The sequence below is a fragment of the Symsagittifera roscoffensis genome, chromosome 6 (assembly GCF_963678635.1).
Source record: "Symsagittifera roscoffensis chromosome 6, txSymRosc1.1, whole genome shotgun sequence".
Lineage (NCBI taxonomy): Eukaryota > Metazoa > Xenacoelomorpha > Acoela > Convolutidae > Symsagittifera > Symsagittifera roscoffensis.
Window position 1 is genome coordinate 20,463,857 of NC_087067.1, and position 19,727 is coordinate 20,483,583.

The 19,727-nt window shown below is 36.3% G+C and overlaps 3 protein-coding genes across 4 annotated transcripts in view; all 3 read right to left on the bottom strand.

The window, feature by feature from the left end:
* LOC134848516 (activating molecule in BECN1-regulated autophagy protein 1-like) overlaps positions 1-19,727 on the bottom strand; it is a 407,400-nt gene that overhangs the window by 36,266 nt on the left and 351,407 nt on the right. The gene's annotated exons all lie outside the window — the stretch shown is intronic.
* Positions 103-2,985, bottom strand: LOC134848547 (inactive phospholipase C-like protein 2). Its single transcript, XM_063866056.1, has 8 exons — positions 2,878-2,985; positions 2,769-2,789; positions 2,509-2,681; positions 2,042-2,234; positions 1,534-1,625; positions 1,177-1,327; positions 636-782; positions 103-268 (listed from the first exon to the last, which is right to left on the bottom strand). Exons 4-8 carry the CDS (start codon positions 2,211-2,213, stop codon positions 183-185), a joined length of 648 nt encoding a protein of 215 aa, XP_063722126.1. The 5' UTR covers positions 2,214-2,234; positions 2,509-2,681; positions 2,769-2,789; positions 2,878-2,985; the 3' UTR covers positions 103-182.
* On the bottom strand, positions 2,877-9,116 carry LOC134848546 (uncharacterized). Of its 2 annotated transcripts, XM_063866055.1 has the most exons (10): positions 8,943-9,116; positions 8,689-8,774; positions 8,395-8,525; positions 5,768-5,964; positions 5,359-5,444; positions 5,112-5,235; positions 4,269-4,360; positions 4,120-4,202; positions 3,348-3,402; positions 2,877-2,959 (listed from the first exon to the last, which is right to left on the bottom strand). In XM_063866055.1, exons 1-10 carry the CDS (start codon positions 9,050-9,052, stop codon positions 2,955-2,957), a joined length of 969 nt encoding a protein of 322 aa, XP_063722125.1. In that variant the 5' UTR covers positions 9,053-9,116; the 3' UTR covers positions 2,877-2,954. The 2 variants fall into 2 exon arrangements, with proteins under 2 accessions (XP_063722125.1, XP_063722124.1); XM_063866054.1 differs by lacking the exon at positions 2,877-2,959 and having other exon boundaries at positions 2,985-3,402.

Sequence of the window (19,727 nt, forward strand, 5' to 3'; positions counted from 1 at the left end):
TTGGTCCAAAAATAACATCAATTCGAACCTCATGTAAAAGTTAGTAGTTGCAATCTCGAATGTTTTAATGTCAACTTCAAACATCCGTCAATTCCGTGAAAACAAAAACGAACGCACAACATCATTCTTAAATGACCTTGGTTGACCTTCGTTGCCATTATTTCACCATCTGTCCATTCAGGCTAAGTTGAAATAGAAACTCGCACAAATAGAGAAGCATACGGAAGCAGACTGTAATTATGATCGTGCAACGGAACTGTCACATATCCTGCAAAACTCAAAAGTAGATATATTTATTTTAAGAAGACCATCCATTGCTCTTTTCAACTCCTCTAAAACCGCCCCCCCCCCCCCCCCAACACAGCATTTTTTATTTTTATAGTTGTTTCACGTGTTATTATGTCTAAATGCGTGACATCACGACTAAAAAATGAAGAACAAATCTGGTCACAAGCGTCAGTAGCCATTTTCCCATGCCAAGTTTCGATGCAATATGACAGAAAAAGACAAAATAGCTTGGTCTCAATGTCAAAATTTGTATGCATGTAACTCTCATCCCAAAGGGAATGGCACTTGCAATACCGTTTTGCTTTTGCTCTAGAGAAATGGTCTGGAAAAAATTTTAAAAAATAGACCATTCTGGAGTGCTAGGAAGTGTATGCAGTTGATGCCAACTAGATCATCTGCATCCAGGTCTTTGTCGATGACCTCGAACAGGACGAAGGCCAGTTCGGGACAGTCTACGATGAAGTTGGCCTTCTCATTCCACACTGGGTTGAAACCTAGATTACATTAGATCCGTTCATTAACTATCATTACTTTTTCACTGCTTCTAAAAATGATCAGAGGAGAGAACTGTAATGAAAATCTCGACAGTAGCAATTTTTTGATTGTCAAAAAGTTCAAATTAGTCACATAACACTCACGTAATCTTGCAATCCATAATACAACACCCATTCAAATTATCAATAGTTAGAAGATGATATCAAGAATGCCTTCAAAAGCAATCACAGATGCCTTTAAAATCCTGAATTGAAGAAACATAAGGTAAGAAGACCGGCTCTTATATGCCGTTTATAGTTTCCTACAAAGAACACCAAAAATGCTGCTTAAGGGATATATTTATTCTGCTACCAGTATCAGGAGGGAGGCTCAAATGTATAAGAGTCAAAATACCGTTGTCTTTTATGATCTGAGTCTTAAAACTCTGGCACTTGGCCTTTCCGATCTTGTCAAAGAGAGAGACCTTGACAAATACATCGACCATATCACCACAAAACTTTCCATTGTCTTTCGTTTTTCGTGGCAAGTGAGCGCCTCCCAGGATCTGTAACATTATAACTAGACCTATAACATATTCATCAACGCGCTTCTGCCAGCTTACCAACTATTCAAAGCAACGAAAAGACCGATGAACCGTGATAAAATCCAAAAATAATGATCTCAGCCGTAAAACACCTGGTTTGAACTTGGTTCAACTGCCTTTGTTTCGAAACACGTTCACAATTTGAATTCGAGGTAATTTGAACGCACGTGCACTTTGAGGTATCGTTTTTTGAGAATCTCCCGTTCTAGCGTCTCCTTGTTTCTCATCTCCAAGGTCAAAGGGTTGAAGAAAGTTCCATCTGGAAAAGAAAAACATCTGCAAGAGAAAACTGGCTCTTTTCCTCCCCCCCCCCCCCCCCCCCCCCCCCACCTGCAAATTTTTATATATGCAGTTACTGTTCACCTTGTCCGATTGTCATGAAAATTGACATGCAGACTAATTAGGCAATGACAAACATATTTGGTCTTCATAATTAACCTCGTAAAACCACTCGTTAGACCATAAAGTTCATGTTTGAGTGAGGTGAGGGGGGGGGGGGGAAGAGCCGAAAAACTCTCTTGATGTGGAGAAACATCTTGTTGTAAAGAGATTTTTGACGAGGAGAAAATTCTTGATGTAAATTTGCGTTTGAAACTTTCATTTATGAAAAACATAGGAATAAAAAAAATCACTCAATTTAATTAACCCGATGACTCCCTTTTGATATAAACCCACTTTTAGGTCTGAGGTAGTATGGCTTCAGTAAAAATCCACAGCCTCCATTCCTCGCAAACATTGCCTGGTTGAATATGAAATAGTAGTCTGTAGTCTGCATGTTCAGACAGGCATACTGCACTCCACACATCCACATGTCGCGGGGGTCGAAGTGACCCGATAGCACTTGCATGTTGCCGGGATACACTTTTACCTAACAGCAAGACTAACTAATGTTTTGCCAAATAGTTCCGAAATATCCCTAGACTTAAAAGAAGATGTGCAAACCATTTTCAACAAAAATATATTAGACGGCCCAGTTTTGTCTTGTGAGAAAAATAGGTTCTGCTTACGGTTAGCTCAAAGTCATTTTTATCAACCTAACATAACCTTTAAAATAAGACATTTGACAAGGTCCAGGTTTAAAAAATGAAATTATGGGTTTAAAAAGAGGGAAACCCCGAAAAAGAAAGACTAGCTTGCCCTGCCTGTGATCGCTTCGTCCACTCGACTAGAGCTTCCGCACTTGTTTCGCCGTACTCTGAAGGACACTCGCCGCTATCTTTCAAGTTCTTGGCAAATACCGAGTCTTCGAAACGTTTGTTGGAGCATAGAGAGTAAAACTTTTTCTTCGCCAAGCTCGTAAGTAAATTTGGTTGGCCTGAAAATGAAGTAGTTCAGCATTGCGTGAAAACAAATATTTGGCACTGATATCATAATACGATTGAAGATAAAAAATAGTTCTCACACTTTTTTGGAGTTTTAGTTCCTGGAATAAGAACAATTTGTTTAAACTTCATTTAAGTTTATACGAAGATAATAGAATGGAGATCAGTATTGGAAAAAGATGATCAAACCTTTAACGAACACTTCGTCGAGATTTTTAGACGGAATGCCTCGACAGACATTGATGAATTTCTCATGTCTCAATCTTTTATTCTGTTCAAACGAATAGCTCAATATCAAAAATTAGTAAGAAGTTCCGGTTAATAACTCGACTAATTAACTAATTATTACAATTTTGCCAAAATTTAAATTAAAAAAAATTTAAATATATCGAACTCGAAATCTGAATAAAAATGGCAATTGAATTTTATAAACTGTACACTTATAACTGCAATTGACAACCCGAAAAGGTGCAAAAATAGATCAAAAAAGGAAGTCAACTTTATTCCTTAACGCTAAATTGTGTTCTATTTCTTTCATCTATTTTTAGGAGGAACTAAATATGATGCAATGAATGTCTCATCAGTCTATTTATTTTTCCCTGGGAAAGAAAAAAAATAATACATCTTATTGCCAATTTAGCACAAATCACACAGCTTACCTGGCGAAAGAGAAAAATACTTCGTTGAAGGTGAAAGAACAATGGCTAAACAGACCTAAAAAGATGAGATGACTAGCAAAGGAAACAAATTCAGGCGAACACTTGGGTATAAGACAATCCGTAAGTTTAGTTGCTTGTACGTTCCTGAATCAGTTTCCAGGAAATAAAAATAGTAACGCACAATTATTACTGAATTTGAAGGTTTTCAGTTCTGGAAGTGGACGTTAAATATAACTTTTTACCACGTCAACCTGACACAAAATATTGGGAAAATGAACTACGATTTTTCCGGCCACTTTTAATTGTTTGCCTATTATGCCTCAGCATATTTTTTGACAAGTTATGCTTTCAACTATTTACGAACACAGCATGAAATAATTTTATCGTAATTCCTCAGTTGTGCTAATCAAAAGAAAAAGCGATATATGAACTATTGTTAGCCAATTTAGTCACTTTGGGATACTAATTACATAATAAACAGACCATTAAGGAAAACTATTGGTTTTAGATTAGCTCAATTTTATCTCTTACGCAGTTGACTAAATTTGCCAACCAAAAATTGCTCAAGCAGGATTAAAATGACCAAATGTTTAAAACAACTTTCAGAATTTCCAAAATTTTATGGTCTTATAAGCTGCTGCGGTAAACGTGGTCATTTCTTATCTGTATTTTACAATTTTTAGTCAAAATTGGTAAAAAGAATTGTTATCTAATAAATGCTAGATATCTAAAATTGTTATTAAGTGTCATAATCTAAAATCAGAGAGCAAACCTTGATTATAATGAACCCTTTCAGCTCTTCTGGACTCGGGAGCAGTTGGTTGTTCCGCAGTTTCTCGTCGGTCAACAGATTTTCTGTTGCAAAATGAAACGTAAAAGAAACATAACTCGAAAACTGGAGAAAAATGAAAAAATTGATACCCTTGAAAACTTCAATGAAAATCTTGTTCATGGTGATTTTGGCATCGTCGTTTTTCTCAACATGATCCTCAATGCTCAGAATAACAGGATATCTGAAAATGAAAATACTCTCAAATGTAGTGAGCTACAAATCAATTAATTAGCAAATAAAGAATGATAAATGTAACGCACTCAAATGCATTCACTTAAATTCAAAAAATCTTTTTTTTTGCTGTTAACTTTTCACAATCTATTTTTATTACGTTCTGTCTGAAGTGTTATTAAAATTTGTATAGTGGCGAATTGTCCACGAGTAACTAATTTTGTAAAACCACTAACAAAACTCATGTTCGCCTTAAGAAGCGACAATTGAAATTATCATAATAACATATAGTAGCAAGTTCCTAAAACTCTAGCTTCTGTTCTAAAACTGTGACTTTTTAATGTTCTTCCAAGCTGGTATTGTTATAAATTAACACAGAGGTAAGCAAGTAACTCAGAAACACCAAAAAAAAAATTGTTGAAAATTTTTGCAACAGGCCAAGTGGATCTTCGCACCACTTGCAATAAATTTAAAACCAAAAACATTTAGACAACATGAATATAGCAATTGGAAAAAATTCAACGAACGCAAATAAAACAGAAAAAAAAATCTAGTTTTTTCTCGAAAAAAATAGATGTCTTTAAGTTTGTGAATTTCTAGAATTCTTTATGCTTTCGTTTTTTTTTGATAAAATAAACCCAGCTAATTATAACCCTCATGCAATTTTTGAGTTTTGTCTACTTTAATCAAGATTTATTATTAGCTAGCGACTTTTGGCGAGAGAGAGAGAACGATCAGAAGGTATCCTAAAATTTTCTTACTGTGATCTGACGAATGCATACTTTTTGATAGCTTCACATGCTTCTCTCAGAGGAAGTGGACTGGTGGGGAAGTTGAGATGTTTGATGACTGGCTCAGAGTTTGAAGAGCCAGGGTGCACGTCCACTACAAAAACTTAGACATGTCACAAAATATAATATTTTATTTACTTCTAATCCATTTTCAGAATTCAAAACCGTTCTCAGTATCACAGTAAAGAGATCGGTTTTAATTTTAGGTTATACGTACGTTCCAAGAACCGGACTCCCATTTTGAGAACTCTGATGTAGGCGTCTGACGTGCAGTCTGAAGTCAATTGGTTCCCTTCTAAGTATCTAAAGGATGCATAAAACTCGTCCGAAAATTAAAATCACCTTTTGTTGCTGAAAACCACTTTTTGCTCCATAGCTCTTGCAGAAAAAATGTGAATACAAACATTCGGCTACGCCAAGCTTTCATTCTTATATTAAAAAGACTTATCTTCTCTTCTTGGAAGCGAATTTATTCCAAGCTTTTATGAACTAGCTATGTTTGGGCGAGGCGCAGTAAGTTGTACTCAAATTTAGTTTAGTCTATTCAGATTGACTAATCAGTTTAGTCTATTAGAACCAATCAGCAAAACTACACCTAACGATTAGAAACTCATAGATAATCTAACGTATTATGAGAAGAATTGATGTAGTAATGGTTCAGAGGTAATCTCATATCCATGTTCACTCTGCTTTCCACTCGTTTGACTGCAGTGCACTTTTCCGAAAAAAGGAAGTGGACGAATCCCGCAAAAGACAGAGTGTTTGGCTTGTTCCATGTTTCTCGGTATCGATATATGGTTGATTCGGCATCGGGACATGGCACCTAGAAAACGATTAACTTCAAATTCAATCCTAATTTATGGACCTGGAACGGTTTGTTCAGTGAGATCATTTATCTACGAGGTAAAGAACAAAAACTCGAGCTGCACAGATACTTGAATCTTCCGACTACCCTTTTAAATCTACCAAATAGTTTGCAAAAAATCTTTTTGTTCCGACAATTGAAAGTGGGGAGAAACTTTGTATTCGCGTTTTAGTTTTTTTTCCACGCAAAATCAGGTACCACAAATAATCGTCTCACTGGGTCGAATGATATATCATATTAAAGCCTTTTCAGTCGTGAATTTTTTTCAGTGTCGAGAAATACCGGCGTGAAATTTTTGATTTTTGATCTAATCAGTTTACAGTGCAGGGTTTCTATAGCTTAATAAGCTTAATTAAAGCCATTAAAACTTAGTTTTATTCAAATAAAGGTAATTTTTGGCACAATTTTGGGTAACAAAAACTTGAACATTCAAAAAATTTCTGCAAAAAAAAACTGAAAAACTTTAGTTTTGTTTAACTTTTTTCGTTTTCCAGTCATTTTTCTTCAAAAACTACTTTCCAAATGACTGATTTTACTTGACTCTTTTGACTCTTTCTTTCGTTCAGATCTTCTTATCACAACATTCAGAAAAAAACGATATCAATTTGAAAAAAACTTTTATTTTTATTTCTTTTTAAGATTCGGAACATTTTGAGCTACTTGCACAGTAACCTGCTATCCTTGTTTTCAATTAATTTCATGTATCAATTAATTTCATTGATCCCAAACTATTCAGCCAAACACCAGAGAACCGTTAAGAAAAAATAGCAGGAAAGAGTCCAAGAATACAGGAAGCAAACCACTTGGTTTTGAACTTCCAGAGATATTGAAAATGACACACAAAGGCTTAAGTTTCATTCAATGTGACTCTGAACTTGATGTTACAAAGAAAATAATGGTTTTCCACACTCTTCGAGGAATTAATTTTCGTAGCGGCACTGATGATTGATTCTGCGATGGCACATTTTCAACGACCCTGAGTGTCTTCTTCCAGCTATACGAGAATCAACTTGCAGGGCTGAATTTTCTTGGCGGAACTGATTATTGATTCTGCGTTGGCACTTTTTCAACACCTTTGAGTGGCTTCTTCCAGATACACGCGCATCAACTGAAAGATTTTTATTTCTTGTGAAGGCATTGCTTCCTGGCAAGACGAATAATCGACTTTTAAAGTGTTTGGGCGAAGTCCTAAACAAGCAATCCTTGATTCCGAAACAGCGGTCACAAACGCGTTGACTCCAAAATGCCAGAATGTGCAAACGCGATACTGCTACTGTCATGTGCTAAAGCATCTGGCAACAAACTCAGCCTACTGGAAACAATCAACAGCAGGCTTGATCCAGAGTTCCTCGAGCATGTCCGAATGCTACTGTGTACCGCTTTCTTGCACTGAGTAACTTTTCCACTGCATTTGAAACTCTCAATAAGTCAAAACCTACCACAGGACGTCAAAAAGATTCAAAATTGACAACTAGAGTTTACATCTAGGTGTACCTACCTTGCAAAACAGTAAAAACCAAGAAACTTTTCCAATTAAAATTTGTTCCAAGAAGTAAATTAAGCAATAACCGTTTTCAAAAAGGCAAAAAGATCAGTGCAACCATGTTTTACCACCCTTTCTTCCTTGACTCAAACAAACCAACCAATTTCGAGAACCTTCTATTTCACTCAATTTTGGTGTTTCATTTCCTTTTGAAAATTTATACGCGCCTTCACTGTTCAGTGATTATTTGGTGCACAGAATCGAATAATAAAACGATCAATTAAACGCAAAATGTGAAAGCATTAACAATCACAGCGTCAAAGTAAAGATGTTAACATTGGACAATTTCATAATTCGAACAGTTTTGACATGGTCACAAAAGTCTGGAACACAAATGTCTATACACCGTATTTCCATGTTTTCAACGATCCCCATAACGGAAATGATCACAGATTAAAAAAACTTTTTTATATTTGAGCTCAGGGAGCCAATATTTATAGATGGTATAAAAAACTGTTCATGACTGAATAATAAGAAAAAACTGTCTGAAAAACCACGAGCACAAATATTCGAACATAACGGAAATGATCACAGATTAAAAAACTTTTTTATATTTGAGCTCAGGGTGCCAATACCTTTAGATGGTATAAAAAACTGTTCATGACTGAATAATAAGAAAAAACTGTCTGAAAAACCACGAGTACAAATATTCGAGCCTTTATTCGAAATGCGACACTTTTAGTCTTTTAGTATAGTTTACATAATGACTGTTTTATCAATGCTCGGTTCAACAATTCAAAATTTTGCATCAACTTCGTTGTGAGTTAACAAGCATTTTTAGGTAACCTATGCACTGATTCAGATTTTCAATTTTTCAAATAAGAATACATTCTAAGATAACATACTTTTCCGTCTTCCAAGAGAAATTTCTCTAGCTCAGTTTCTGCCATGTATGAGGTATTCCACAGATGCAAAGAGTATTCAGACAGCTTTGGAAACAAACGAGCCACCGGAGAAATACTGTGCCATGTTTTGCCTAAACACAAAAATGGACATACAAAATTGGGAAATAAATAAAACCACCATATTGTACTTTTAAAATGAAACTGGTTGCTGCTCTAATAATATTAGAGTACTTGCAAATAAGTAAATCATGCTCTATTTGAACTTCTGTGAAAATTATCGAGTGAGTGACTTACTTTTCGGATTGGGGAAAGTTTCCCTATCTGCCTCTCCTTGGGTGCTTTCATTTTGCAAAGTCTCTTTGCTCCATGATCGAGCGTATCTAGGCAAGAATATTTAGATATCACAAAAATTCTAGAAACATTTTCTTAAAATACCTTAAATTGAGATACTTAAGCTAACGTAACGTTAAGTTCAGTTAAGCATCTTGCACAAAACAACTCAAGAGCAACAAGCCCCTTAAGTATAATCGATAATCAATTGCACTAACTTTTCGTACAGCTGTGTTTGCATCGGAAAAGGATTCAGTATTTCGTACAGCCGAGAGAAACCTTCCTCATCAACTTCGGGTCCTTCTGAATCTTCAGCCAATTCCTGCATCGCAGAACAAGTCAAACAGATATTGGATAAAAAACTTCGACTCAAAAATTTTATTATTCATCTTCCTCTAAAAAGTTATAACATGATTATTTGATTCGTTTAGTTCGAGCAACCGGACTCCAAAACTCCAAGGAAGTTCATTCTATTCTTTTCTCAGAAACAGAAAAAGTAGAATTTCTAACGCGGTGTTTTTTAGCACAAGGAAATTTAGTGAGCCATTAGAGAAAACTGTATCCAAAATCAGAACAAATATGATTTTTTTAATAGAGCCAACAGAGAGTTGGATAAGAACTAATGAACGCAACAAAACAGAAAACATGTTTTTTTTTCAAAAACCTCAATTTTTGAGTTTCAACGAAAAAATAAATATCCTTAAAGCTACTTCAATTTCTAGAACAATTCATGATTCACACTTTTTTGGTAGAGCTTCGCTTCGCAAACACTAGCGAGAACAAGACAAAAAGCAGCTCTAGAAATGGCAAGAAAATAGAAATAAGCCTCGAATTAGCAAAAATTCGACTAGGTCTAGGATTCGATCTGCGACTCTCACTCACTAACCAGTCTCGTGCACTAACCACTCAGCCACGCACGCTTAACCACCGACAAACACCAGTCACAAACAAAGCAGCTACATATGCTAATAAATTGCCAATGCCATTCAGCAAAAAAGGGTACCAAATACAAATAGACACAATTTTGTAATATAAGAAACTGAAGGCATCCACACTAAGTTTGCATCAAACAAATCGCAAAGCATAAAGCCACATTATGTATAAAAGATGCATTTCAAAAAATTGCGAGGTATATTGTTAGGAAAATTCTGAAATCGAGTTTTTATTGAGTTATGCCGTTGGAAACAAATAGTTTTTTTTCGGTTCATTTGATGAATTAAAAATGCATCAACTGTGTTCACTTAATACTATTCGAATGTAAAAGCAAATGCTTTTAAAACTCTGTAAAGATCCCCAAAAATGGTGCTAATATTTGCGACTTAAGTGATGAAAAAAAAGGGTCTTAATAATAGACTAAGCTGACGCTAGTGTAATTACGCTGAGAAATCTGATAATTAAAATCTCTTTTCGAAATCAGAACTTGATCACGATTTTCGTAATCTTTACGCTTACGCTGTTGGATAGGTGAGTTGTCTTCATTTTAACAAAAGAAATGATCTGAATTTTTTTTAAAAAATCAAACTCAAACCGCAAAAACCGTATAAGTCAAACCGCAAAATGTCACCTTGCCATTTCATAAATAACAACTTTCGAAGTAAAAACATTGACCTTTCGCTCCCATAAACACATCCGACCACTTGAAACAGGCAGTTGAGCTGTCTATTATCTCAAAAATACAAATATACAGAGGCAAGGCTACGCCTCGCAAACACAAGCAAGAACATGACAAAAAAGCGGCAATAGAAAGCGCAATGAGAAAAAATAGAAACAAGCATCGAATTAAAAAGGTTTTGCAACGCATCGGACTCGAACAAGCGACCTTGAGATTTGGAGTCTCACACCCTGCCATCTCGGCCACGAGCTCTCAACAATCGGTAAACACTAGTCAAAAATAAAACAGCTAGTCAAAAATAAAAAAATATATAAATTGAAAGGTCATGCAGTAAAAATGGCACTAAACACAAATGGACACAATTTTCTAAGTAATGATTTGGAATATAACAAGCTGAAGGCATCCACATTGACTTCGCATGAAACCAATTTGAAAGCATAAAGCCAAAGTATGTAAACATTATGCTGTTCAAAAATATTACGAAATATATTGAGTTGAAAAATTTCTGAAATCGAGTTTTTTTTTATTGTACTGTTGTTAGGACACCCAAATGCTAAAGTCAACCGACATACAGACCTGTTCCACAGTCCTCAATAATGGAAAACATTTAAAATTTACCCAGCGGCAACAAAGGCGACAAACTTTGGGTCGAAACCTGATTAGCCGAAAACGAAACTGTTGTCATGAAAAATTTCAATGATTTTAAAAGTTGTAACGACCGACCCATCTAAACTGAAACACAAAACCCCAAACAGATAAAAAACTGGCCTACAAATTACGCAAAAAAATTGGATCAGTCGATATAACATAAACTAAAACTTCAAATATTAGAAAAAAGAGAAAAAAGAAAAAACATAGCCAACTGACAGTTGGAAAAGAATAATGAACGCAAGGAAACTGAAAAAACCGACTGGTTTTTCCAGAATCTTCAACTTTTGAATTTCGAAGAAAAAAATAATGGCCTTAAATCTCTATGAATTTGTAGAACAGTTTATGATGAACACTTTTTTGTTAAAATTAATCCAATTTGAGAAAACTGGATCAATAGGTAAAACTTTTATTTCGCTGGGAAATCTGATCATTAATTTCCATTTTGAAATAAGAATTTGATCACAATTTTTGTGAACTTTACACTTTTGCAGTTCGATAGTGGAAGTTGCCCTCCTTTTAACAATGGAAAATGCACTGAAATACGTTCATTACTCTTAAAAATCAAAATCAGACATAATACATTTACTAATTTGTGAAGTTTCACTTACAGTATAGCGTTTAGGAAAACGGAAAATGAACCGACAGAAACTAGGACAAAAATCAGAAACCTCAATAAAAATGAGATATTTTGATGAAATGATAATTACAACCTGAAAGGGGCTTGAACTAATTACAAGTGAGTCATATCTTTTTTTTTGAATTTTCGAGAAGCTTAGAGCATGTCAGATGAAAAATCCTCTGGAAGTGAAGATACTCTAGAAATGAAGATCTTTTGAACAAAACTGTTTACGGGGAAAAAAACTTGCACCCGATTGCAAAACCCTTGCTTATCGCAAAGGTAATTCAACTGCCAATACTATGCAGCAAAAGTGCCAACAAATTGAGCCTTTTAAATGCGAGTTAGGTATGATAATACGCTTGCGAACGTGCTTGTGTAAACGAAGTCGCAGATGATACTTTTTTTGATAAAAGCTGCTACTACTACTTATGATTTTATTGTCCGTTTTCCCACTGTGGCGGGGTTGGACATCCGGAAACAGCTTGAGCAATGGTTCAGATGAGGGCATTCTGAAAAGCATTCAAAACATTAAAAGGAGGAGAGCACGTTTTTCAAAAACATTGGATCAAGGCTGTCTGAATATTTGAGGTCTAAAGTATTCGGGTCTCGTTTAACACAACTGATCCAGCTTTTTAATCCTTCCTAAAAACAAGCCTGTCATTTAAATTACTGCTTCGTTGGTAAATCTGTCTTTAAAAGGGACTCCGATAATTCTACGCAGAGCTTTCAAATCAGCACTCTTAAAAAAGCTGGATATTGTTTTGGCCTCCTCCACGGTTCCAGAGCAGTACATTAGAGCTGGCCGGAGACAAGCTCCGTGGATATGACACCTTGTAATTAACTCAAATTTTTTATTCAGCAGCAGAGGCGCAATTTGCCGACAATTCGTCCAGAAAGCTGGTATCCTTGCCGATGATGCACGTATTGCGTCACTTTGAACGGCAATCATAGATAGCAGGACTCTTTGACAGTACTCACGGTTTCAAATAGATTAATCCGTAGAGTAGCATTCTGATTTGACTGATAATTGGAGGGGTTATTGCATCTTGAAAAACAATAAGTATTGTTTAAGTATTTTCCTCAGGCTACTGTATTTTGTATGCATCCATTGATTACTAGAACTGCAGCGTATTGAATTGATGCCGACTCACTTCAACCAACAAGCGCATGGATATTCTCCAGCTTTTTGAGAAAAAGACTTGTGGCCTGAAATCACATGCTTTGTCTTATCGACATTTATATTTAAAACGCGTATTTGCAAAGCCTTGCTCCAAGTATTACTTTTCAATAGACTGAGATTTCGTTTCAGCGGATATCACAAGATCCTCCGCATATAGCAAATCCTATGGTACCATTGAACGACAGTTTCTCGTATCCTCTTCCAATACTTTTATAAATTACAATGGGCTACGTGCTGATCCTTATGCACGTCTACTTTTAATTCGAAGTAATCACTGCGTCCTTGAGGCCGGCGAACTCTGGTTTTTGACTCGGTGTACAGGTACATTAGTAGTCATACCAGATTTTTGGGAAGTCTCTAATGCCTCAGAGCCCATGGGATCAGTTTCCTGGCAACACGGTCGAAGGCCTTTTCGAGATGAGCAAATACGTGATGCAGGGTTTTTTCTTTTCCGCAAAATTCTTTCAAGTGTTCAATTAAAAAAACGTCGTCAGTAGTTGATCTACCAACCATAAAAACAAATTGCGTGTCATCAATTTTAACAATTGTTTCAGGTTATTCAAATATAATTTCGAAAAAATTAAATCCGTGTTCCAGTAATCGGATGCCTCTGTAGGATCCACATTCTAAACGGTAGCCTTTTCTTTTATAAAAAGTAATAGTTTCATTTTCGCTCTGGTCAGAGGGGACTAGACAGAGTCTCAGAGTTGTTAAAGACTTCAAAAAGTCCAGCAAGTCCACAATCCCCAAATTTTATCATGTCCAAAGTTGGCCCTGGGCTTTTCTTATTTTTCATTTCTGTCAGTGCAAGTGCCACTTCCTTGATAGTAAATTCCTCCAATGGGCCAGCCACTGTGGGATACCTTCTGTTTCAACCGATTTGTTCAAATTAAAAGATTTGAGAAGTAACTTTGCCATTGCGAGAGAACATCTCGGTCACTTTTTGAACAAAAATCTTTTCTTTTTAAGTACATCGCCTTTTTTTTCGTTCCACCTCATTGTTTTTTTTTCACTGATTTTCCGTTTGTTTCGCCACATACGTTTTTCGCTTTTTGTTGAAAAGTTGATTTGTAATTTTCCGAGTTGGCCTGTCTTCTATTATTTTTTACCTTCTTTCTTCTGCCTCTTTGTACTTGATTTGGTTTTCTTTTTCAGTTAAATTCCACGATGTTATTCTTCTAACTGGTTTTGACTTATGGAGGTGAATGGGAAATTTAAGCACCAACAAGTCTGTGCTGAGTACCACATTTTTCACCCTTGATTAACTTCAAATTTTTGACACAGCTTCTCTGCAGCAATCGCGTTAGAATTAAATAATTATGGGTGGAGTTTTCTTCACTCTTAAACGTACAGTAATCATTTTCGCAGCGTTTATTTAAAAAGTTTAGAAACTCTAGACTTAGTGACCGGCAGAAACTGAGAAGCCTCTGACCTTCTGAGTACCAAAAAAAAACGGGCCAATTTCGCAGACAAACTCCTGACTCCAACCTCCAATATGTCCATCAAGTCACCACACAGGAAAGCATCTTCTAGCGTGTTATACAAACCTCATTTTTTTCGAATAACCTCTAGCAGCTTGTGGTGCATATGCATATACAATATTACACACAGTATGCCCAAATACAAAATTTAGGCGCATAACATGTTCATTTACTCTACTGACCTCAGGTAAATTTTCAGTAAGTCGATCAACTATGGCTATTGCAACACCATTTGTGCCTTCTGAGTTTCTTTGCCAAAAAAACTTAAATTTGTGGTCGCCATCTCCAAAACTTGTCGCCTCTTTTGAAATGAGTATCTTGTAGACAGCACACCGATATCTTTCTTCTTTCAAGAGTTTCCCGTATCTCAAAGCATTTTCCTTTTAGTGTACCAACGTTCCTTGAGCATAATCAGAACGACTTCTTCTCTAGGGTGGGCTTTTTGTCTGATACATTTTAGTATTAGTAGTTGAAACTGAGACTCTTAGCACCCCTTCCCCATTTAAGGGTCGCACGGGCTTGAGGGCCAATGCTTGTTATACTTTTCAATAGTTCTTTGATGCGGTGCCCTTTCCAGAGCATTTTCAGACCGAAGTCCTTATGGACCGGATGCCCCTGCTGACGTCACCCACCTCGTTTCTCAGGGCTTGGGGTCGGCAGTTCTATCTTAATAACAAGACAGACCAGGTGGATAATTCCAACCTGAAACAGGCTTGAACTAAATACTAGCTAAGTGATAGTACCTTTATTTAAATTTTTAGGAAATTGAGCATCTCAGATGAAAGATCCACTAGAAATGAACCTCTAGAAGTGAAAATCCTGTGGACAAAGTTGTTTACGTGGAAAAAACTCAAGTACCCGATTGCAATACCTTTGCGTATCGCAAGGATAATTAAACTGCCAAAACTATGCAGCAAAAATGCCGTCAAATTGAGCACTTTTATATGCGAGTTAGGTATGATACTAGGCTCGCTAACTTGCTTGTGTAAACAAATTAGCACAAGATACTTATTTTTGATAAAAGCTACTGTCGTTTTTATTCCATACACACATGTTGTTGACAATTGGTCTACTGAAACAGATCAAAAAGAAGTAGTTAAGAGAGACTCAACTTTTTAATAAGTATTTGATTTTTTTTATCAATTCAAAAAATGCAATATAAATTAACAGCTCAAGCAGCGCATAAAAAGCCATTCATCTGACACAGGATTGCAGAAAGTTAGGAAATTTTCGTGACCTCTACATTTTCAAGTAAAACTAAAACCAAAAACATGCGAACGAACACGGATTTTTTTAAAAATCCAACAGAACACTGCGGTATAAATAGAGCACCAGTTAGTGTTTGAAAATTAAACTGAATTATGCGGAATGCTTTTGAAATTTTAACTCTTTCGCTCCCCACTCGCACATTTTTGATTGGAAAAGCATTGAATTTCGAGCAGTCATCTATGATGCAAAAAACAGCGGTAATTGCGATAGAAGCTTCAAAAGCCAAAGAAGCATAAAAAATATCAACTTTCGACAAAACGGTTTGATTTTTTTTTTTCAATCCAAAAACGTTACTTTTTCAAAAATCGGGATAAAGGCCTAACAAAATTAAAGGAAGTAGGACAGTAACATAGCAAAATGTAAAATTCAGCTGATCGGGAAATAAATGTCTTCTGATGAAAATGTTACTTACCCCTTTGAAACTTGGCGAACTTTCCTGTTAAGACAAAAATTGTACTATTTCATTTCTTCAGCGTCATTTTATGATATAAAAAATTTCCATCTTTATACTTTCGCACATCCACGTGAAGACTAGAGCTTCACATACATGGCCGATAGCAGAAATATGCTCTTAAGTCGGCCTAAAATACTAACCAAAATTGCTCTAAAAATGTCAATTAGAATTCATTAGCAATACCCATATCGAACTAAGAATTTTGACGAAATTACGCCGAAGTGACGTTTCTTCAGTGTTCTTACATTGTCTGTAGTAATGAATTTTTGTGACCTTTATCAGCAATTCTAGTCACTTTGTTCATGAACGCGAAGAAATAAAAACAGCCTATGCATTACGTATGAAATAACTTCCGAACCTTGAAACAATCTTCAAGGTCTGCGCTTTTGATATTAATGTTGTGCTTCTTCAGAGCCCACGTGGTCTCCTTTAAAGTCAAAGTGCCATTCTGATTTTTGTCAGCCCTTCTGAAGCACTCTTCCCAATACCTGGTTAAAAAATGGCGACTCACAAAGCTCTTGTTCACGGGTCTTTCAATAATTTTGATGTTTCAGTACCTACCCAGCGACAGGAAACCGGGCTCGAATCATTACGTTGTTATATTTTCAGTGTTTACTCTCAAATTAGTTGCCTTAGTTAACCAAGATGTATATTTCCAAATTGCATCGCTCAGATCTTTAAAACATGAGCATTAACTTTGCTTCTCAACGCAGATGCTTAATGCACCGTGGGGTATAGCTGATTACTTCATTCCTGACAAACTGTATGCGGTATTCATTGCAAAGTAAGAACCACAGAAGCTGAGTGCTGCTCAAGTAATGCAGAATGTTTTTTCCCACACAGTATTTTTAGTTGGCTGCTAGTTGGTTTTACAACTATTTTCGAATTACAAGCCATTCAAATAGCAAACTAAAGAGTTCCGATCACTTATTTGCTGTTACCGATCGGATAAAGAGGTTCCGAACATATAAACAACAGGTTCCTCGTTTAAAAGCAAATTTAAAAAAGGGATTTACCAGAGGTTGGATTAGTGAGAAGGTTAACGTTGAGATCTTGTGAGCAATTCATTTGCTAAATTTGGGAAATGATCGAACAGGCTCCATTGATTTTACGCTAAAACTTATGTATAACTAGGCAGATGCATAAACGAAAGGAAAATATAAAACCTTTGATACTTAAAACAGTGTAAGCCTTCGACCAGAATGACCCTGTGCAGAAAAGTCGTCTACGACTTAAGACTCTACGACAAAAGACAAGACGTGTTAACCAAAAAAGGAGCGTATGCAAGAAAACGCTACCACAGTTTGCCACCAAAAAAATATCTCTAACCTCTGCTATTTTTTTACATTCTTATTCGGAAGGTAAATTAGAAGATCATAAATTAACATGGTAACTTACGTTACTTCACTAGTCATCCATGGTTTCACCCAGTCAATAAAAAACCTTTGGAATTTCATAAATTAGTGAAGTGTAAGGGAAAACCTTGGGACCCAAATAAACCAGATTGATACGTTAGTGGACAAAATTGAGCGCAAATTATTGAACATAGGAACACTTTAATCAATAAAAATTGTAGATTAGAAATGAAGTTTATGTACATTTGCAAAATAAACTAAAATAAAATAATCAAATAACATCTAACAACAAAATTAAATGAAACATTAGTAGTTAGTACAAAAATTTAACATCATTCCACCCTATCTAACCATAGGTTAGGACTGTTTTATTTTCAAGGCACAGTTTATGAAAAAAAAAATCTCAAGTCAGAACTTAATTGTTATGTTAGAGCGTTCATGAGTATATTTACGTCTAGTATATTATTCCACATTGGTATAACTCTCATAGATAGTGAATGTAACAGTCGTCCGCTTGTGTCAAATATAAGGTCAAGAAAAAGGACCTTTAACCATTGGCTCAAGGGTCGGGGACACTTTCTCTAACAAAAAAACTAAATTACAAAAGGGGCCCTTCCGTTTAGTTACGGTAAGTGCACAAGCTGGATAGGGCCATACCAGCGATATAAAAATGCATATATATATCAGCAATGAAGTCATAAATCAGCATTAAATGCATCGTCATAATGTTAATTAATCTTAGCCGTCCTTCCTCTACAATAGCACTTATGGAGTTGTCGATAAATTGAACTTTGCGTAGCGATCTGCACCCCCTTATACAAAGTATAGAGCTCCTCAGGAGCGCGAAGCTTATTTTAGTTCTTATGTAGTTTACAGATTTGTGACATTCGCCCGGAAGATACATATCGACGGAAAACAAAACTAAGTCTTAAGACGACTGGCTAACGTCTAAACAGAGCTTTGCATGCTTTTCACCGTCTCTACCAAGCCAGTACTTTCGGTGGTCTTTTCCAACATCGGGTCGACAAAAACGTTACTGCTTTCGGCTTCGGTCAAAACACTCAAATTAACTAGATTACATGCAGAAATAGTGAGCTCATGGCTGGGTCTCAGTATCCCCAGACCACGAGGTCACTCCTAAAAACAGGGCTACTACTATTTATTATATTACTATTGTTTTCGCTCAGTAGATAAGAATCATCATCTCCATCGAAGATGGATCAACCCTTTCCCCCAACTCCTAGCTTCTCATCCTTATCAAAATGAATCTAGATGTTAATTAAATAGTTTCAGATACTTGAAATGTTTACCGGGTTAGCAATGGTTGCCCCGCGATAAAATGTCCGACAGAAGATATCACTTGCTCAAGACATCATCTTCAAAAAATCACCTGATTGCGGATTCTCAAGCACGCCATCTTGATTTTCCAAATTTCAATATCTTGTCCCTACCTGGGGCCCGAATTGGTGCGGTCCAAAACTTCTTACCCGAGAAAGACAAATTCAACATCATCGCTCTGCTCATCGGCGGAAACGACGCCTTCAACGGAAAAGACCCCTCCAGTATACCTGCAGGCGACATTGCTGAAGAACTGTCGAAGCTAGCCGAGGAGCTGTGTGAACGAGCCAAAAAAGTTTTCGTCATCGGAATCCCTCATCGTAGTGAGAACCGAGCTCGATCTGCAAAAATAAACGAATTCCTAAGAAAGATAAAAGGAACTTGGAAGTTTAGAGGAGTGAGTGAAAAAATCCACAGCTCATATCATTTGAAAACTGACGAAGTGCACCTCAGTGAAGAAGGTCTGAAGGGCATTAAAAGTATTCTCAAGAATAAAATCTTATACGATAAACATTCGAACATCTGCAATACAGAAGGACATCTGGTATATTACGAGTGTCGTTTCAAGAACTGTCAGTGCCCCTATTAACGTAAGTAGAAATAGTGAACCGCAGGCCTCCCCTTTTCGGGAACCACCAGGTTTGTCTATTTCTTCTTTTTCCCCTGAGTGAATCACAGGCCTCCCCTTTTCGGGAACCACCAGGTTTAACTGTTTTTCTATCCATAGTAAAAGCAAAAATGGGCAAAAACTGCAAAACATGTAAAAGAGGCTTTGCCGGCAACGAGAAAACATACACTTGTGTCGCATGCAACGCTCAAATGCATTTGGAACCAACTTGTGTTGGGTTGTCTCTAGTGGCCATAAATGGAATAAAAGAACTAGGGCCGAATGTCATGTTGCTTTGTAATACTTGTGTGCAAAATAATGAACGAGACAACTTTATAAGATGCAAAACCCTGGCCAACATAGACGAGAAGCTCTCAAACATTGATGTAACTGAAAGCCTTACAAGCATGGAAAGAAGACTTACCGATTTAGTAGAT

Coding starts and splice junctions, on each gene's coding strand:
- LOC134848546 (XM_063866054.1), bottom strand. CDS start 9,052: ATGCAGGAATTGGCTGAAGATTCAGAAGGACCCGAAGTTGATGAGGAA. Junction 8,526..8,688: donor AACTTTCCCCAATCCGAAAA/GTAAGTCACTCA, acceptor TTTTGTGTTTAG/GCAAAACATGGCACAGTATT. Junction 3,403..4,119: donor AAGGGTTCATTATAATCAAG/GTTTGCTCTCTG, acceptor TCATCTTTTTAG/GTCTGTTTAGCCATTGTTCT.
- LOC134848547 (XM_063866056.1), bottom strand. CDS start 2,213: ATGCAAGTGCTATCGGGTCACTTCGACCCCCGCGACATGTGGATGTGT. Junction 1,626..2,041: donor ATACTACCTCAGACCTAAAA/GTGGGTTTATAT, acceptor TTTCTTTTCCAG/ATGGAACTTTCTTCAACCCT. Junction 783..1,176: donor TCAGATCATAAAAGACAACG/GTATTTTGACTC, acceptor AATGTAATCTAG/GTTTCAACCCAGTGTGGAAT.